The 21,736-nt window shown below is 34.6% G+C and overlaps 1 protein-coding gene across 7 annotated transcripts; it reads left to right on the forward strand.

Annotated features, from left to right (window-relative positions):
• Positions 1-3,809: 3,809 nt before the first annotated feature.
• LOC149779324 (uncharacterized) lies at positions 3,810-19,334 on the forward strand. 7 transcript variants are annotated; one of them, XM_089939934.1, is made up of 4 exons: positions 7,567-7,721; positions 10,432-10,491; positions 11,436-11,518; positions 16,262-19,334. In XM_089939934.1, exon 4 carries the CDS (start codon positions 16,807-16,809, stop codon positions 17,506-17,508), a length of 702 nt encoding a protein of 233 aa, XP_089796060.1. In that variant the 5' UTR covers positions 7,567-7,721; positions 10,432-10,491; positions 11,436-11,518; positions 16,262-16,806; the 3' UTR covers positions 17,509-19,334. The 7 variants fall into 4 exon arrangements, with proteins under 7 accessions (XP_089796061.1, XP_089796065.1, XP_089796060.1 ...); XM_089939935.1 differs by lacking the exons at positions 7,567-7,721; positions 10,432-10,491 and adding an exon at positions 3,810-3,905; XM_089939936.1 differs by lacking the exon at positions 10,432-10,491.
• Positions 19,335-21,736: the final 2,402 nt, after the last annotated feature.

Raw genomic sequence — 21,736 nt, forward strand, 5'->3', positions numbered from 1 at the left:
CCTCTGTCATTTATCGTCTGCTTTCCGGAAAGGTGTGACTGTAAATCAAATGTCTGTACAATTTTGATAAGCGCGTCTTTGAATGTATATCAGAGTCAGTGCCATTAAGCTGGTCCTCTTTGTACAAGGTATGGCAATGGGTCAGACGTATTACTAATCTGGAGAATTTGTACAGCATTTCAGGACCTTGTGACCAGACAGCCTTCGTGCATTTACCTCACGAATATCGTGAAGGATACAGGGTTTTTGCTGCATATCAGCCCATACTTCGACTCAGTTGATTGCCTTGGTATAAGCCACAGTGCGACCGAAAAGATAACCTTGGTGCAGTTACCTTACATGCACGCCTTTAGCGATATAACGTCATTCACGTCAAGGGAGATCTAAAGGATGAAGCGGCTAGTCATAGCGGTTGTTATGTATGGTCATCTCTATAACATTGACTGTATCAGTGCAACTCTTAACATGTTCGCTTTATGTTTCTCTGTCGCGCTGCGTACTTTGTTTTTTTTTTTAATATTTATTTGGATCTTTATTTTCTCACAAAAGTATTCTTATAATTCCTGCTCAGAAAGATAGGAAGATATGTTTAATGATCTGATTTGAGGGCAGTAAAAATGATCTTGGAAATACCTCAAAGTAGAATCATTTTGCACTGGTTTATGGATGAGGTATTAATTTCTAATCACTCAAAAATACAAAAAAAAATAAAAGAAACGTTTGTGTAGTGCGCAGACTTTGAATTTTTAACAGGACTTGATTTCATTAGTTCAAGTGAAATCCAATTAGTCCATAAACAATGTACCCCTCCGTCGTGTTTGGAAAAGAGGTCACAATATTGACTAGGTTTAATTTTAATCACTGCACGAGTATCAACTGCAATTCCACATTGGTTACATGCAATTTAGGCAATACACTAGAACAAACTGTAATTCCACACACTTGGTTCTTTTGACACTTCATATTCTTGCAAGTGATTTTTTTCCTTTTCTCCATTGATACTTCTGAAACATAATCCTTTTAATGATTTTGAAATATGTTCATAATTGAATGTATATGCTCGTTATACTTACATTTTGTAACACTCTAAAATGAAGTGCAAAAGGGTGGGTAAATGTGCACATCCTTCGTAGATTTTGGATTTTATGTGTGCTTTCGCGGATTTACCGTGTAAATTCCATTTCTTTAGATTTTATATATTAGTCTGCATGAGCCTTATAAACTGAAATATTTTTCTTTGCTTTGTACTGGCATACTTTACTCCATCGCTGTTGTTATATTTCGTGGATATTCAGTAAGCAACACATACTTGTTACACACATGTCATGACTTACATCAGTGACTAATCTCTCTAACAAAAGTTACAAACGGATGCATCTAGAGTTTCAGGGGAAACTGCTGACGAAACCTTACTGCAAGACATTTTTTGTGCAACTTGTAGATTTTGCTTCTAAGATAACCTTAGATAGTAAACACCATAAATGATCTACACGTACTGCGGCCACTGTGTGCACCAACCTAACTGTGATACGAAACACTCTTGAACCACTTAAACAATTCATCACATTTAGATGTTCTTTTATTATGCTTTGCTGGTTTCGTCTGATGTAGTGAGAAGCAGTACAGTGCATTTGATCTATCACCCCGAAAAGTAATTTTAACCACCAAGGACTTCTTTCAAATAACGTCTATAATACAATTAGTAGTTCACTATTTTCTTTGAAACAAAGTCAAGATTCACTTGTAAAGCTATAATTCACTATGTAGATAGCTTAGAAACAAATGAAGTTCAAACTGTTTACAATGTCAACAGATATAAAATTAGGATTTAATGTACGACTGGTAGTATAATTAATTTTCCAAATAAATCCGAACTAGTGCATGATGAATTTCAGCGTGTGGTCACAACAAAACAGAATGTTTTTCCACTAGAAACATCCTGCAATGAGAGGCCAGAAGATTTCAGACAACAGTTATAGTTTTGTCAAAAACTTTGGAGCATTTGAACTCGGGAAAGACCATTTGCAGGCTGGATTGGTGACATTCTCCAACGAATCCTCTAACCTTTTCTATATGAATGACAACCAAGACAAAACCAGTCTTCTCAATGCCATTGACCACGTGTAAAGAATATTAGGTACGTATTAGGTACGTATGCTGCAGAAGGCGCTGAATGTGTGCCGAGATCAAGAGGTTATGATACTTAAGCTGCTATCACATGAGCACCGTAAATTAAAATGGCAAAATATGCTGAATATGGTCTTAGGATCCACAAACAAAACAAATGTAGAAATGTTGAAGAAGTAAAGATAATGTAGCGTAAATTACGGGTCAGGTGTTACAAACCTTTATCGATGCTGTTTGGCTTTTAATTTCTCCAACGAACGGTAGTATTCAGTTCAGTAATATTCCTTTAGATTTTATATTTCTAATTAAATGCACTGCAAATTCGTAATTCAGTAGAAGAGTTGGATATATGAATTTCATTTGTACCTAATTGATCTTACGCGAGATGAACGCCACGCCTACCGAATCACGTCACACGACGAGCAATTAACTTCCTAGAAACAGTATTTGGCAAAGAAATAATTTTCAATTTTAGTGATATTTTTATTAAAATCTTTTTGTATTAATCTTCAAAATATATAACTACCAAGTAGCATAAATTACGATGGAGTAGATTATATTTATATTTGTAGTTCAAGTTCGTATAGTATTTAGCAAGGGTTTGGTTTCAGTAAATCACATTTAAAGCGTCTTGACAACACATTCATGTATAAGGAAATTCCCTGCAGACGATGGTAATGCATTTACTATACGATATTATCTTATTCATTTTAAATGACTTATATGTATGATTCCTTGGAGGTAAGTGAATAAAAAATATTAAACAAACTTGTAATATCTACTGATAACAACACTGTTGTACAGGATATGTTAAAGTTTTACTCTGTTCATGAGATGGCATTTTGATTAGTGACGTAAACATGTCAATACATGCTTACGGAAGCCGGTTAGTGCCACGTTGAAATCAAATTTTTATCTCGTAATTACGACATAATATCTTAGAGAAAAATATCAACATAAATTCCTTAGCCGATAAGATACGTTCGAGAGAGAGAGAGAGAGAGAGATGGGGGAGGAGGAGAGGTTCTCTTGAACTTTTATTTCAGTATACAACTTTTTACACTGAACTATAGATGCACGAATGTCACTTGCACATATTTACAAATGCCAGTCTGATCATACTCGTATATAAATAGATTAGGTATAAGTGACAGGGGCGTTGAACAAAATATATTTTTTATTGGGAATTACTTACAGATATATGTATTTTGCTACTTTCTTTTTCGTTTTTCTCTGGATATATACGATCGATTGAAATTTATCTTCCACCACTTTTAAATGATGTTATAAAATATAGGAAGCATGTGTGAGCATTAATTTAAAAAAATATCACCCAAGTAGTCATGACTAACTTTTATATGCATAATCTAACGTGTGTGTGTGTGTGTGTGTGTGTGTATGAGCGAGAAAGTCAACTTTTAGAAAGAAAATTTTTTAATTTTTTGTTAGTTCATGGGAATGTACATAGCAAGTAAATTAATTTTATTTAATGATTGACTCATTTCTTTATCGATTAAATCATGGTAATTGATATAGTTTTAATGACAAGAACAACCGTACCAAAATTGCTTTAAAAATAATATTGAAGTTCTGTAATACTTCATCAGTTCAATTTTCGAACCTAACATATCTTATATCCCAATACCATTTTCAGAGTTTAAAAATCGTACGTAGAACCGCCTATGCCATCTGTAAATTATAACAGATAGCTGCTGCACCATTTGCAAATAGTTGAAAATTGCATTTTCTTGTACCTTCTACTTAATGAGGATACAGCGGTAAGTTTGTGTGGTATATGTTTTGTTTACAGTATTGTGAATCAGGCATCTTATTTTCTTATACAAAGATGTTATTGTTTTTATTTTAATAATTATCATCATTGTTTAATTTGTAAACATGAAAACAAATGTCATCCACCCATTCCTAACTCGGTCCTATGAATAGCTGAGAACTCGCCCTGGGAGAACTCGTCCCATGGTGGTCGGAGAAGTCGCCCAAGGATCATATATAGTTATTCTGAGATGTCGCCACATGGTTGTTAAAGGAGACTAGAAATCAGAATTTTCCTTTTACGTATGTAATTCTCTTCAGATTTTAATTCGACTGCAATGCTTATAAATTAAATATCGTAAGCGGGTAGTGATTATATTGCGTTGAAGATACCACGATTCCGTAAATTGCCGAGTTTTTCCGAGTTTTGATGAGACGACAGATCACGTGGTACGGTGACGCTATACTAGCCAGTCCTCGAATACAAACATAAACATTGGCGAGCGAGGCAGACAGGAGACCACATTTGGGTTGCACATTCAAAACTTGAATCTGCAATCTGATATAATAGTTTATGTACTGTACTGGTAAGTGCTAAAAGAAATTTGTTAGGCACAGGCCCCGGGCTGGTGACTTAAATAAACTAAAGTCCTGAATGAAATTCCACAAGCCCGGACCGTTCATACCTGTCAACTCTCAAGCCGGGAGAAAAACCTCCCGATTTTGGGGGTATTTCCTCATCTACCTCCCGATCTCGTAATATCTCTCAATTTTGCGCAGCGAAGTCCCGATTATTACATTATGTCTGTCAATTTTCATTTGTCAGAAGAAAAAAACCCAACCACAAACCATTTTTAAATATGACATATGCAATCCACAGTCTAAACTGCAACACTGCAGACATCGTAGCGATATGACTGAAAAATTGTTAAAGCTACGTTAAAAATTCAAATCACACGCACACACGTCTAAACCGGCACTGGACGAAATAATTAATATCATACAACAGTTTTTTTCTTCTATTTTTTTTCTTCAGTAAATAGAACGTGAAGATTAAACATTATTCAAGTAAATTTCAGATTTTTTAAACAACTACAACAGTACTATAGTATTTAAAAAAAATTAAAAGAATAAAATTGTCACCAATTAGCTTAAATGAATGATCACTTTGAAAATTTCTCTGCAAACAAACTCGTATCTCCATTTCCGCCAAAGAAACTCGGCCAGTTAACACCTGACATTCCTCCACCGTATATGAAAAGTTTAATTATCATGATTAAATTAAAAGGAATAAAACAAAATATACCATGCAGTATATGTGGCCCTCAAGAACTAATTCTGAATAAATATTTTATTCAGCAAACAGTGTTACATGCATGAAGACTCAAACCTAAGGAAATAAGACGGGGGCATAAAACGTGAGAAAAACAGTTGCCACAAGTACGGTAACCTGTGGCTGCAGATTTGAACTGTTAAAATTAAGTCCATGGCATCGTAAGTAACAACAAAATAGGCATCGTTTATTTGGTAATCAATTGCTGGTGCTTACGCATACACACACTGTCGAACATGGTTTCTTTGAAGTATGTCCGAAGGGCAGTCCTTTTCACAAGATCAATGCAAGGATAAGGATTATGTTCATTAGTCACACCGGCTTTATCGTTTGCGTACTTAAATCAAAACTTTAGCTATTTTGCAATTTAGCCAGAACTGACCAGAATATGCAAAAGGGGCTTGTCATGGGGGAATAATAAGGCGTATCACAGGGAGAAAAGGCACGTCAAATGGGCGGTCGCACATTGGGGCAAGGGGGGGTTGGTCAATAGTCCCCCCCCCCCCCCCGTTCTATTGTCAGATAGTTAATGTGAAACTTTGACCTCTTTTTTTTTAATCGCTGCTTTTTAAACTGCCCAAGGAATAGTTTTATATCAGTTCCAATTTTTACAGATTACAGTTTATGCATACTACATGTATACAATGCATTTTTTTTTTTAATTTTTAATTTTTATAAGATTACTGAAAATTGTGTTTTCTCGAAACACGACCGGTTTAGAATCTTATTTTTAGCAAAGTTTCCATTTGATTAAAATCAAATCTAAATTTCATCTAGGACAGTGGTGATTTGATTTAGATTGTGCCGTGTTAAGGCATGTATGTCAACATCTTGAAAATACATTTACTCATTTCACCAGCGCAATCAAAGTTTCCTCAGGCAAACAATTTTTGTTTCGACAAGCCTGACGGGCACCTCACTTTGAATACAGGATGGGCTGGAACTAAAACCAGAAGGGGCCCAGGGTGTCGGGCTATCAGATTTGTTTTTATCACTGCTGTTTTTAGATAAAAGATGTGGATTGATTGTTGCATTTTGTGGTCACTTACTCGTCCTTCTGCCTGTTTTCGTAACTCACACATTTAACACTTTCCCATGATTTAAAATGTCCAAAGGTATGTCTGGAACAGCGCCAACTTTTAGTCTAGGCCTAGCATTTGCGTATCTTTGAGCTGCTATTTTTTCATGATCCCTGTCGTAACATTCCTTTGAGAAATGTAACGAGCACATAGTGCTTTGAAATCGACTCGTTTGTAATAATGTACCCATTCTTTCATTATGCCTTTATCTTTCGGAAAAGATTTTTTTTTATGTCAACAGGCTTTTCTTAATGTTATATTACACCCGTAAGCAACGCAAAACGGTATTGTCTTTTACTCTGGCAACTCCCACTTGGGCTGCTAGAGTCGCTACTATGACGTCACATCCCGAAAGTAACCGAATAGGCGCGGAAATTTTGCATACGAGGTCACGGAAATTCAGCTCCTAGAAGATATGTTGTTGTTGTTCTAGGGTTTAACGCCATTTTTCAGCACAAGATAGGCTATACATGGCGGCCAGTATAACTGGTGGACTATGAACCCTGGAAAACCCAGGGAAGAACCACCGACCCACGAGAAGCTACTGGCAGGCTTTCCCACATACCCACGCTAGCCGAGCCTTGGACTCGAACCCACGCAGACAGAGGTGAGATGGCAGTGATCCGGAACGGTGAGCGCTTTAGACCACTCGGCCACTCTCCTGGAAGATACGCCAATATTTAAATATTGGCATTACGGTCGCAGATGATACTTCAGAATAAGGTTTTCTGCTATAGTACTTTTATTATTATTCTATATTTCCATTGGCTTTATTTATTGTTATTTTTCTTCAACTTAATAACTTATTAAATCTAACCAATGTGCAATTTTTCAACTTTTCCATTTGATCAACTCCGCTTCTGTACTTAACGAAACATAAGTGTTATCTGTCACTTTTCTCTCTGCTCATCAAATCATTAGATGCATTTTATTTGGAAAAATAGAAAGGGTGTAAGCATGATGTGATGTCTGCAAGTCTGAGTTTTGGGTAATATGTAGAACTGAGGTGTACGTATGTTACGAGGGAAAGTATAAATTCCTCATATACAGAATTATTATTTTTAGCGATCACATTAATGCATGTTGAAATTTTTTATTTAATTTCTATTGACGGGTCTTCGATAATATGTTTGTAGTATTTGTAATCATTTAATTGAAGTTCAACTTAAATTAAGACTTAATTTCGTCCTTAGAAATATTACTATGATATTGCTTTTTATGATTACCAGTTAATATCTCTTTTGTGATTGTGTATATATAAAAATCTAAATATGAATCACATAATAGATGATTTAATTCTGTTATAAAAAGGTTATCTGGGTGACAAGTTTTGGGGTGACTTCTCCAACCACTCTGGGGCGAGTTCTCCAGATACGATGGGTCGAGTTCTCCCAGGGCGAGTTCTCCATGGGGTGAGTTCTCCGTATACCGGTCCTATTTACTGACATTACCTTTACACCATCTATCACACACACACACACACACACACACACACACACGTGTTTTAGATTATGTACAATAATATAGTGGGAAAGTGATTTTCATTTTCCTTGTGATATTAACACAATATCAGATCTTCATTTAAAAATTAAAAATGGGAAAGATCAAATTTTAAAATTGCGTTCTAGCAAGACGCTACTACAGCTAAGTTTGATTTGACACGTTGCTTATACCACAGGGGCTCATATTGTTGCTTACAATTGACCTGTCATACATGTACTATATAATAACTATTATATAGTACATGTACGACAGATCAATTCTAAATAACTATTATATAGTACATGTATGACAGGTCAGTTGTAAACAACGATATGAGCCCCTGTGCGGATGGTAAGCAAAATCCCTCTTCTTTGCACTTGTACCATTAAATCCTTCAGAACACTCACATTTTCTATATTAATCCCTGTTCAAACAGAACGCCTGTATATCCATTGACAGCTCGCCCTTTTTTCAAACTGTTGACACAAGCGTAGAAGGCATCAACCCGGCAAGAGTTATGCTTTTACTGTGTCTAGCGAGAACTATATCAGTAGGAATATATCAGTATTCATGTATAATAAAGCTATTAAGTCTTGACTCACGACTTTTGTCAATGCATCATCTTAATTGTCAGACCACATATAAGCATGTCGCTCATCTTAGAATGATTGTATAATAATATTTTACTAAGAAATGATGTCATGACAGAGAGTATGAGGGAAGGGATAATAACACTACTGTATAAAGGAAAGGGGGATAGGGAAGATCTTAAAAATTGGAGGCCCATCTCCCTCCTAAATACGGACTATAAAATACTAAGCAAAATTTTAGCGAATAGGATAGAAAAGGAAATGGGGAAAATAATAAATATAAATCAAACACGTGGTCCCAAAGGCAGAGACATACAAAATAATATATTAAGTATAAAAACAATTATTGAACATATAAATGATAGTGGACAAAAAGCTGCTATGGTACTTTTTGACCAAGAAAAAGCCTTTGATAGATTAGAACACAACTATATACAAAAAGTCTTAGAGAAATTTGGCTTTGGAAACAGATTTCAAATATGGACCAAAATCCTGTTAAAAGAAATAACTTCAAGAGTGCAGGTGAATGGAGCAAAGACGGGTAAATTTGATATTAAAAGATCGGTGAGGCAAGGCTGCCCACTATCTATGCTATTATATGTAATAGCGATTGAAATACTAAGCATGAGCATTAAACTAAATAAAGATATTGAAGGTGTTAAAATACCGAATATAAAAGAAGAAGTGAAAATGTTACAACACGCCGACGATTGTACAAACTTTATAAAGGATCATAACTCCTTTAAACACCTGATCCAAGAATTTGACAGATTTAGCAAAGCATCAGGATCACAGATTAATCACGACAAAACGGAAATACTCAAAATAGGAAACTGGAGAGGTAACCACCCAGGTTTGCCCCCACATTTAATCAAGAAAAGGGTCAAAGTTTTGGGAGTCAATTTTGGAGAAAATGAAGAGAAGGAAAACTGCAGACAAATAAGAGAAGCAATCGAACAGAATGTGAAAATCTGGGCACTAACGCCACTATGCCTAATGGAGAGAGTACAAGTGGCGAAAACATACATGTACGCCCATATTAATTATATCTTAAAATCTATAGATATTAGTAACAAAGCATTAAGCACAATAGAAAATAATATAATAGACTACATTTGGGATTTTAAATTTCATTATATTAATAAAGAAACACTATATAAAGCTAAAGAAAGGGGAGGGGTAGGACTCCCCAGCCCTATACTACTTAAAGCCGGCAACATTTTAAATAGATCTAAGAGGCTAAGAGTAGAACCAAAGAGTCCATGGGAAGGTATTTACATATACCGTTATGGATTCTCCATAAGAAATAGGGACGATATTTACAAAAATAATAAGTTAATAAAACAATTAGAAATTCCAAGAAAATTCAAAAACATTAAAGATTTACTAATAAAATGTAGAGATAAAAAAGAACTATGGAATAAAGAAGAAACTTTAACATATAACTGGATAAGGGAGGACGTAACAAAAAATATTAAAAGCACAGCAGAAAAAGAAAATTTATACGTTAACTGGGACAGAGCATGGGGGCACTGGATGAAACTAGGCTTCCTTAAAATTCAAAGCCTCTGCTTTAAATACATGCACAATGCATGGTTGACAGGAGAGGCTGCAGTGAGACGGCGCATGGTCAGAGTACCGCCAGAATGTCCACTGTGTAAAAGAGGCCCGTTTTGTAAATTCCATGTGATAATACAATGTGAAAAAACAGAAATAAATAGGAACAAGGTAATAGCTGAAATAAACAAAACAGATAAATATAAACAACAAAGCATTTTATATCTTGATGGGAATTTTACAAAAAATACGCTATATAAAATTACTGACTATATCGTTACAACAATGATGGCCTGTGGCCAAATAATAGTCATAGGAAAATAAACTAGATTGAGAGGCATATGTAATGATAACTACCAACGGTAGTTACCCCAATGGGACATTACTCATGCCTACTCTTGATAAATAATAGCAGAACGTATACCTCTCCATTTCTACTTAAGCAAATGTATGTTGAATACTAATACCTTTCTTTTATCTTTGAGAATTATAGGACAGAGACCTACACTCACATGGAGCTAGGAAGGAAGGAACAGACATGCGACAAGGAAAAGTAGACATACAACACCGATAGAAACCAATCTGTACTAACACCTATACTGTCACTCAACTGTATAGGAAATAAAATTTTTGGCAACCCTTTTCGGAAACATAATAAATAAATAAAGGTAGCCAAGTTCGAGAGAGTGAAGTAAAACAATAAAGTAAATATGGAGCTCACTCGAACACAGCTGACCTCAGCAGAATATAGATTTGCGAAGAACGACACACACATAGCACACACTAAAATAATAGTTGTTTTTTTTTTTCCCTCAAACTTGGAAATATAAATATGTACAAAATCTAGAAGATCCATGTTATAAGGATTGCAGGACAACTGGGGAAGAATTCGATATAGACGGCTGTCCCAACACGAACACAACTATAGCACGAACAAACATATAGCACATTCACACATAGCAAACACGGGACGTAGGCGACCTTTAGCCAAAGTAACAAAGATACTAGGAGAGGGACTCCGAGTCAGGTGATCGAAACCGACTCGGAAGAACAATCCTATAGAATACACTAGGAAATAAATACCCCGTCAAAAATTCATTTAAAATTTTTGATCGAAATTCTGTTTAAATTAAAAAACAAAGCAACATATCTGGGGGACTCAGTGAAACATAAAAACACTTTTATTCTTTGGCTTGGGGGGGGGGGGGGGCATCTGTCTGGTGCCCCAATAAAAAAAAACAACATATAAGCAGGGACGTTATTGGGGGGGGACATCCCCCCCCCAAATTTGCATGTGCTGTAAAATTGCTGTAGCCTTTATACGAAGATTAAAAAACCCATCAAGTCTCCCCCCCCCCCCCCGAAAAAATTGAAATGATGTCCCTGCATATAAGCTGTGTATCTTAGATGACCCAATAGCTTATGCAATAATATGCATATTTCCTTTTAAATATCTGCTTTGAGAAATACATATACATGTATTGCCATTCCTTCCAGACATTATGGATGAAGAACTGAGGCAGTTTCTTTGCACCAGGGGCATCAGTGAAGAAACTGTGAAGAAAATGGGAGAGGATAAGGTTTGTCATTTTATATATCCTATCATACATGAAGGAGAAGAAAAATAATATGAAGAATTCACAGCAGCAACACATTTGATGCAGAGATTCTACAAATGTACCCCATTCTCATGCAAAAAATTTTGCAGATTGTGTATATGTTTGTAGCTGTCACAATATACACACAGTTGTATTTGCAAGGTGCCATGTGTTCACATAGATTTTCACCAGGGTATGCAAATTTAGTGAGGTTGGTACAAATCATTTCCTTATTGCCCCACTGATGATAGCAAGAGCATGTTAATTTTGTCATGTCCATTTGAATATCCGACTGTGCATCTGAATATCTGTCTGCAGTTCTGTCTGTACATCCTGTGGAGTTTGTCAGTAAGATTGTCCAAAAACCAAAACATAGTTTGGTAATTTGTATCCATATGTAGATGAGCTCCTTAGATTTTCAGGCTTCACTCTTTGTTTTGTTCTGTCATCACTACATGCAATGGTGGCATCTTCATTTGTCCAGTCTGTTCGTGCTTTCATTTGTCTTCCGAAGAAGCTAAAATTTTAGCAGGGTTGTGTGAAAATCTTAGGCTATATCAAATTAAATCCAGCTAGCATATTTAATGATGTGATAAGATTGTGGGACTGTTACCAATATGTGAATTATTTTCTCTTCTTTTTTTGCAAAACTTTCAACTTTTAAGGAATTATAATTTTTTGCATTGTCAAAAACTTCATGAGGAAGATTATGCAAAGGTCAAGCAAAGCCATTTGTGATCAGCAAACTAATTTTGGTTGGATTATTTGTCATTGACTTATATGTAGATGAGCTGATTATTTTGCTGGCTATTGCTGGATTTTGCAATGTATGTCCCAGTGTTTTTCAGAATATAAGTCATTAAATTAGACCTGTCTGCCCTTCCTTCTTTGCACTGACCCATATTTTCATCTGTTCATCAGTCCCAGTTTCTAATTTAAATGCACTACTGGAAAAAATATGTATATATGTATTTAACAAAGATCATAATGATAACATTCAGTAACCTCAGGGTTTGCCCACATGGATAAATATTGGATTAGCATTCAGTTTAATACAGTATATTTAATATTTCATGGAGCTAAACTGAAGGAGACAGTAATATCAGAGACACATTTTTGGGCTAAAGATGAACAATTTATCTATTGTCAGTAATCTTAAGTAATTAGAAAAAGATTGTAATAAATTTGCAGTTGATGGTGGTAGGTGTCTTTTTCACCTTTATTGTAATTCGATTATAGTTCAAAATGTGTCCTTTCTGTTTTAAATTGCTTGGGACAATTTACTTTCTTTCAGAAATCTTTTACAATGAAGAGTAAATGCTTTCTTATGTGCAGCAACATCTTTTCTTTTTATGGATTGTCTTGGAACAATCCAAACATGCAGCACACTGAGAACATTTTCAGCTAATAAAGAGGTTAGATGTTAAGGTAACAGGTATGAAATGTTTACACATAAATATGCTGTTGTTGTCAACACAAAGTTGTCTGACTTGAAGCAGAAGTTTGCATGGAAGACAGAACAAACACAAATAGGCTGTAGGCAAATGACCAGTGTGGAAAGGGCCTATATTTACAAGTTGGTACAAGTGAGGTTATTTTCTGTTTCCACACATTGGTTGTACTAACTTATGAGTTTTGAGAAGTTATGCTGTCTTGCATTTCCATACATAAGTTATTTTTAGACATGTGATAAGTTATGTTATCTTGCATTTCCATTCACTGGTTACATTTATGAGGTTTGAGGAGTATTATGTTTACATACATAAGTTATATTTTGGGTTTTGAGAAGCTAGGTTAGTGTCAGGCTTTACACTCCAAAGTATATATATATATATATATATATATATATATATATATATATATATATATATATATATATATATGCAATGTACAAATATATTACAGAACAAAACCAATATAGAACAGTTTTAATGATTTTGGATTTTTTAATTTATTTACTTTATTGTGCATTCTTTTCTAAGGTTTGTAGTTGGCTATATATCCTGCTTCTGTTCAGCATTTATCATGTTTTGGGGCATAAATTTACCATGGGGATTAGGTTTGAGTGGGAACATGGACCTTGCCAAGGTTTGGTGGGAATATGGACCTTACTGAGGTTCAGAGTAAAAATATCAAATTCAAATGGTTGATAAGTTTGGTAACATATTATCAAAGCCAAACAGATCTATATGAAAATCAGAACAATATATTAAACAATTTAAGAAGCCCATACACATCAAAAATGGTATTCATCTTCTACACACCTGCTTCTTATATTAAAGACATAGTTTGCAAACTCTGTTTTAGTATGTCTTCCTCTTTCAGTGCTTAAGCTGTGCTTAGATCATTGAAAATAATGGAAGTATTTCTTCTGGAAATGAAAGGCACTTTTGATTTGAAACAGTTTTGAATTTCCAGTAATGACTTGTCCTGTTTATAATATCTATCAATGCATAGCCATGCCGTGAGAAAATAAGACATTTTTAACCTTATTGACTCCTGTGATTTTGCTGACATCATTTAAATTCTTTAACATAATGTAACTTTGGAAAGGATATCTACTTGTATACATATTTATAATTTTAGTCCAGTACTTTACATATTGGAACATACAAAGTGTACTCAGTGGGTGTTGACTACATTCACCAACACTGACATTATTCACGGAGATATCTTTTACAGAATCTTTCAAACTCATATATACTGTTCATTTTCTTATACTACTTTAAGCTGGAAATATCTTAATGAAATGTGTTAGATGAATCCTTCAGTGGATAAATTTACAAATCTAATGTCTAGTCAGAAGATAAGTCTTTATTACAAGTGTTTCAAAGTTTTTGTGTTTTGGTTCTAAATTGAGAAATCAGCTCTTGTAAAGTATTGATATCATCATATAGACAAGTATATTTTACACTACTGTTATGTGTTTATTAAAATTGATTTATTTTATATTATGGGATGGAGGACTTCTTTCTTTTCTTGTTGAAGTAAATACAATATTCAAAGCACCATTTTACAAGTAACTTATACATGTGTAATTATTGTAAAAATAGTCTGTATGTAAATGTTCCATTTTCTGGTGTGAATAAGATGATAACTTGGGTTCTTGGACTGGAACTTGTACACTTAAATTTGATTATGTTACATTATTTTAAATTCATAAATTTTAAAATATATTAAAGAATTATAGGGAATAACTTGCAGTGTAATTTAAATCAGAAGTAATTATCAGCCTTGACTGAGGGTAGTGTAGGTTTTGCTTACCTGATTATCATCATATTTTTTAAACGATTTTTACTTAAAATTGAATTTAAGGCCTAATCTTTTTTTTTTTACAAACTTAGAATATTCTGGAAGAGAACTTGTGAGCTTCATCCAGGTCATGTTATTGTGTCTTAGGTCAAGTGAAATTATATAAGTTTGTGGTAAACTAAATTATTCATTCCTGTTCTAAGTTCCCATTGTGGAATCATTACATTTTGTGTTCAGTATAATTTTGGAAGAATCATTTATTTAAATTATTCATTGGAATTACAAAGTGCTCGCTGACTTTGGGCTAAAACACTATATTGTGATTATTGTAAATTCTGTTACAACTCTGGTCTTAAGTTAAGGAACAGAAAAGAGTGAAAATCAACATTTTTTGTGAAATTAAACAAATAGTTTATTTCCATTTTAAATACAAAGTAAAAATTTAAAAAAGAACTTAGTTTTGTGAATTAATTCCCAGATAGTCCTGAAATTTTTTAACATAAGTCCAAAAGTATTGAGTATTCCAAACAAATTCCAGTGGTGTTCTGAATGAATTCGTTTTCAAAGTGCTGATATGCCAGTATTGAATGTGCTAATGTGCCAACAGTTCTGATATATCATAACAATATAATCCTAATTGTCCTTGAATGAACTGACAGTAATTCCGAAACAGTGATTAAGTCCAAAAATCAAAGAGCACATTGTAATTTCAGTGAATGATTTAAATGAAGATATCCAGTCAAATTAAAAACTGAACACAACAGTAAGACTGATTCCATTTTGGATGTTACAGTATGAATAAGTAATTTTGAAGAAAACAACAGCATTAGCAAAAGCTATGACATGATAAACTTTGCAACAAATTCATAAATGACTTGCTTCCAGAACATTCTTCATTTCTATTTAAACTATTTAGAAAATAAACCTTAAACTCAATGTATGCAACAATGTTTACCTCCAATTAATAATGATCATAATGTATAATCTAAAATCATAGATAAATATTAGCTGTGTAATATGTGGTATGGAGAATATCAAGACACCAAAACTCAATACCTGACCAAGGTCAATCACACAAATGATATACATAACATGTAATCATGGAGAAATGTTAGCACACATTACAAATTAAATATACATAACAATTCATTGAAAGCCATTCTGGATTATATCATTAAGACTTAGTTCATAAACCTATTCAGGAATTCTGGTACATCAGCATATTCAGTATTGGATTTCATTTGGAACACTATATACTTTTGGACTTGTGTTAGCACTTTAAGAATTATTTGATATTTAATTCACAATACTATCAGTTCCTCTTGAATTTACACTTAGTAACTTATTGAAATAGATCCATCTGTTGGTAACTTAGAGAAATAAATTTATTTCTTTGATTTTTATTTGTTGCCTTTTTCTGTTAGTTTAAAACCATAGAGTTGTATCTTCACTTACAGAGCTTTTGTCTTTCAGCTTGACAGGTACGTTATTGAGGTTGCAGATGACACGACACTGACCAAATATCTGCCCCATATAGGTGACAGGGTTGCTGTTAAAGAATTTTGCAAATCTATGACAGCATCCAAAGGAGACTTGTTTACTAAAGAAACAAGAAAAAACCAAATACTCAACTCCTTGAGGAAAAAACTACTGTTCAGGAGAGCAATCCATACTTAAGGAGAGTCAGATTCAGATGGGGAAAGTTCATTAATCACTAAAGTCAGGAGAGGTATTTTAGCTGGTAATAAAAATGCACAAAACATAAGCAGGAAAATAGAAATAGGATGGTTGCATTTTGATACCAGTACACAGATGTACCGACAGGTACGAAAGAACGTGGGGGAAGCACCCATAGAGTAGACATATGTAAAGAGTCCACTATTAAAGAAGTTGGAGAGGTGGCAAAGTCCTTATTTTTCCCTAATGGAACTTCCCCAAATGGATCGATAGAGGACTTGGATTTTGAAATCAGAGATTTTTCTGAGGAAAAGACAGAATGCAAAGAAACTGTCGGCGAGATGTATGACAGGACAGGGATGAATATACTTAGGTTTTATCTTGCATCAAAGCAAAAGAATCCTCCACCACAATATAAAAGCATCAAAGAGATGAGGCAAATACCTACTCTGGCTGAACCTGTAGATAAACCACACACAGAGTTTGACAAAGCACAAGGACTCAGTATGAAAGAAAAGAATGAGACTGAACCCTTGACAAGTATTCAAGATGATCATTTTGTCCATTCTGTATCTTCTTTTCTAGATGATTCAGAAACTGAGATTTTCTTTAAGAATACAAGTTCACCGAATATTGCTCGTGATATTGATCATACTCTGCCATATATTCCTCCACTCATTCCTGCTGAGCCCTTACAAATAGACATTCACAGAGGTGCCTTTGCATTTCAAGAACTATGTAATTGCTTTAAAGATCCCAGTATTTTAAATAGACATCTTATCATCACCTGCATTTTGGCAAATGGAGAGAAAGAAAGAGCAGAAACAGGGGATGTTTTGAGGGATTTGTTAACTGAATTTTGGACGGAGTTTTATTGTAAGTGCACCGTTTGCAGAGATGTGAAGGTTCCAAGTCTGCAGCATGATTTTGGAATGGAAGAATGGACGACAATTGGGCGTTTAATTGCATATGGATGGCAAAATGTTGAATACTGGCCAATTTGCAAAGACATTCATGAAGCACTGTCTCTTTCCGGATACTGATGTTACCAGTAATGAGCTTTTAGAGGATTTTTATCAGTTTAACTCACTGCCAGATAAAGATGTTTTCGAGAAGGGATTCGCTGACTTTTCTTCAGTTGGTCTCGAAGACTTGTTGGATGCTCTGGATGCCCATGAATGCCGGACTAAGGTCAGTGGGGAAAATTTAAAGGCTGTCCTTTTGGAAATAGCACATAAGGAGATGATTCAAATGCCTATATATGTATGTGACTGCTGGTGAGATATCCTGAAGGGACTCTGCATCAGCACTGAAAATCTCAATGATGTTTACTCGACCCTGATTCCAAGTAACAGAAAAGTTGTACAGTTGCATCAGATTCCAGAATCTCTGAATGCCCAAACTAATGAAGTTTCAAAATATCTGAAGAGATACGTCAGAAAACTTGATTTGAAGGCTTTGTGTCTTTTCATTTGCTTCTGCACAGGGTCTGACCTCATTACAGTGCCCAGAATAGCTGTAGAATTTGTCAATATGATTGGCTTATCAAGAAGGCCAATAGGGCATATTTGCGGTTGTGTCCTTCAGATTGGTGATTATTATGATACTCTTTTGGAATTTAGATCTGAATTTGACAGTGTCCTAGAAAGCAACATCTGGATCATGGAATAATTTAAGTTTTGTCACAATCAATGATCAGGATATTACGTTTGTCATTCTGACTAGTCTTATCACACCAGGAGTAGGTTTCATAGCCTTAGCCGCGATCGGGTGGTGTTATGGAAGCTACTTTCTACATTCATGTATAATAATAGATGGACATTGTAAAGAGTTTGCATTCAGTTCAACATTTTTCAAAATTATTCATTGAGTCATGTAACTTGAAGAGTGTAAGAGTGGATCCATCTTGACAAGCACTACACCCACCTTTCAAAATTAGGACACTGTGTGTCACATGTAACATTTCACAGATTTTGGTCAAAGGTATTGTTGGAAGTTTATTTCTAAAGTTCAGCTAATGTTAGAATCATGCTACAATATGATAGTATGCATTTCTGATAATACCAAACCCAAACTACTAAAGAAGATCATTGTGTCATTTATTTCACGTGTTACTTGCATAGTTTAAGAATTTTGCAATTAAAGTCAACTCGTGACCACATAGCTTTATATCTTCCATATTCATTCTGTCACACCTTTAAAAATGAAACATTTTGAGATGATGCATTTTGATGATTATTACACCCTCATAATATAAGGTAGGTCACTGCAATCCATATTGAATGCTTCACAGACTTTGGTTCAGTTTTCCCATTTAACTGGTTTAAAACTGAAGTTTTTATGTCGAGCTCATTATCGTGTTGGGTTGTTTTTTTTTTCTCATTCTGCATACATAGTGTTCTATCCAAATTCATTACAGTTGTTGACTGGATCATTTTGTTAAATAAATAATACATACTTGTTGCAAACAGGTCTTCTGTAACAGATATTTCATGCGTTAGTGATTGTTTTGAAATTTTGTGTTTCAAGTACATTTTGTGTTTCTAGTTCATTTTCATGTCAGTCTTTATATCCCTCAAGCCTCTTGTGTACACACAACTTGTCATGGACATTATGACATTTATGTGCAAGAGCATGGAGAAATACATTGGCAGTGCATTCGTATCATTCACACATGTACTGTTGAGAACTAGTTTAAGAAATGATTCTACAATAATCATGGATTCTGTCAGTGATCTAGAGCATGAGATTTTGGTTGAAAGTTTAAAAGTTTTGATAACATGTAGTTGTGATAGTTGTTGCAATGATGATGCACTAAGAATATTTCTTTGAGAGGACGAATAAGTGAATAAAAGATATTTAAATCATATTATCATTTTGTTTTAATTCTTATCCATGGACATACCTTGGGTACATGTTATTTTGTTCAAAGTGTACTTTGATGGTGATTGTAACTGTAATGTCGCCCTCTTAGTAAGAGGGGTGGTTAATTGGATTTGGCTGGCGTTATCTAGAGGATGACGTCTCTTGATGTTATAGCCCGGTAGGAGCGAAAAAAGAATAGAATTTCAACAGAGAACTGAGCAACAATACTGGGAGGAAATAAAGCAATACGAGCCCTCTTAGACAAGAAAAATAACAAATTTAATCAAAACAAATTAAATGTGGCAATTCCAATTCAATCTAAATTATGTCAACTGAATTTAATAGCAGTGTCCAATTTGGATTTATTCCATCATAATAACGAGTGGTGAAAACAGCTCAATGTCCACGACCGATTTTCATAAACTTCCTCTCTTGACCGTGCGTGTATCAACGTATTCCTATTTCCTGGATTTCCTATTCTTTACGCTTCATCTCTTCCTGGACTTCCTAGTCCTTTATTCTGACCTCGTCGCACTGTCCTGTATCTCTCCCAGAAAGCTGCTCCTTAAAGGAAACAATTACCCGTAAACTACCCTCACTTCGTTACTCAGAAGCATACTAGCTATCCACACACTGCGTAAATTCTGACTTAGTACGGTAGAACATTACCCTCTCTTCACAGGGACAGGAGAAAAGAAGGCTGGAAGTGACCCTTCACAAAGGCTTTTCTGGCTTAAATGCGATAACATTTTAACGCTCAATGCATTCAACTTTAAGGTTCAATACAATTCAAAATTCGTCACTTCACAGTAACACAAGTTTAAATGCCATGGTTTTAAACTACTGTTGACAAGTCTTGAGGCATAAAGTGTTCTACTTTGTCAAGTTAACAGGAAAATGTGAATCAGAAATCATGGTTAAGCCACTTTTAAGCACATGTCAAAATCCGGGACAAACTAATGCACAAAGTGATAGTTTTAAACAATTGCTTAAAATTGCTTAAAGCTGTGCTATCAAACACTTGATGTAAAAGAAAAATGAGAATACACGCACACAGATCTCTCGGTTGTTCGATACAAAAATTCCACTTTTCCAAAATGTGTGTAGAGCATATATAGATTATCATGTCTGTCTGTCCATCCATAGACAGTGTGTATCCACAACAATACTTGAGTTTACTGTTGTTTTTGTTGTTGTTGTGTTTTGTTTAAGCCTTAAACTTCTTTTACCCATGGATAGGGACAGGAGCCCATTGATTTGATGAATGCTAGGTCGAAAGTCAAGGTTTGAATATAGGATATAAAGGGGCAGGTCAAGTTTTATTGACCCATCTTTGTCAACCTTCATATTTTATTTTTATTTATTTTTATGTCAAACAGAAAACTCGTTTAACATTTCATTTATTCAAAAGAAGATTAAAAATAACTCGTATTTAGGTTATATATATATGCAATTGCAAACTTTTAAAGTCACAGGGTCAACAACTCAGTCAAATTTTGTGTCCCATTATATAACGAAAATTCTGCGGTTTTCGACGTAGTTTCCAAAACTTTTTTGCTGCGAAAGCTTCAAAATGTTATTTATCACGTTCGTTACCAGATTTTACTTCACGTTCTGTTAAAAAGTTTGTAGCTGTCGTCCTAAACACACTTTGTCGATTTTCTCTCTGTTTGTATAAAAGGGAAACAAGAAACGAAAACCTAGACATTTTTTTAAAATTAGAATAAAGAAGTATATTAGCAAAGTACACTTGGATAAGTAGAGATATAGCGAAGTCTCGTTTGAAGATCATTTAGTGTTATTCAGCTGAAAGAAAATAATATTTCTCATTATAGAATCACAGTAGTATTAAAGCCTTTGTCGTCACAAATCCACAAGTAACATGTTTCGTACATTACAATACAATTGCAAAGCATCGTCGATATTTATAGGCGATGTCCATCCCTTTTCTTCCATGTAGAGAGTACAGATATTAAATACATCTCTATCACATGGATATTCATCTCGAAATACACATTCTTCTCGACAGATTTCTATTTTGTCTTCGTCCACTGACTGGAGGTAGCTCCGGGTTCCATAAATCATTGGTAATTTATACACCACAACAGGTCGGCCATTTGGGCAATTTTGGTTTTTGGTTGGTCTTATACGATGCACATTCCTGACTTGGACCATGCTATCGATGTCATTCTGCAAAGAAATTGGTTGTTAATTGGCATTTCTTTAGTGGAAAATACTCATTCCCATTTTAAGAAGAAAAAAGACTTTCAAACATCATAATTTCTCTGGCTTGATATTTATTTTAAACTTTCCCGCTTGTCTGGACTCTCTCTCTCTCTCTCTCTCTCTCTCTCTCTCTCTGCTTGCCTTTCAGTTTCCCTGGATGGTTGCCTGAATTATTCGTCG

The sequence above is a fragment of the Sinohyriopsis cumingii genome, chromosome 17 (genome assembly GCF_028554795.1).
Source record: "Sinohyriopsis cumingii isolate HCF-2022 chromosome 17, ASM2855479v2, whole genome shotgun sequence".
Classification (NCBI taxonomy): domain Eukaryota; kingdom Metazoa; phylum Mollusca; class Bivalvia; order Unionida; family Unionidae; genus Sinohyriopsis; species Sinohyriopsis cumingii.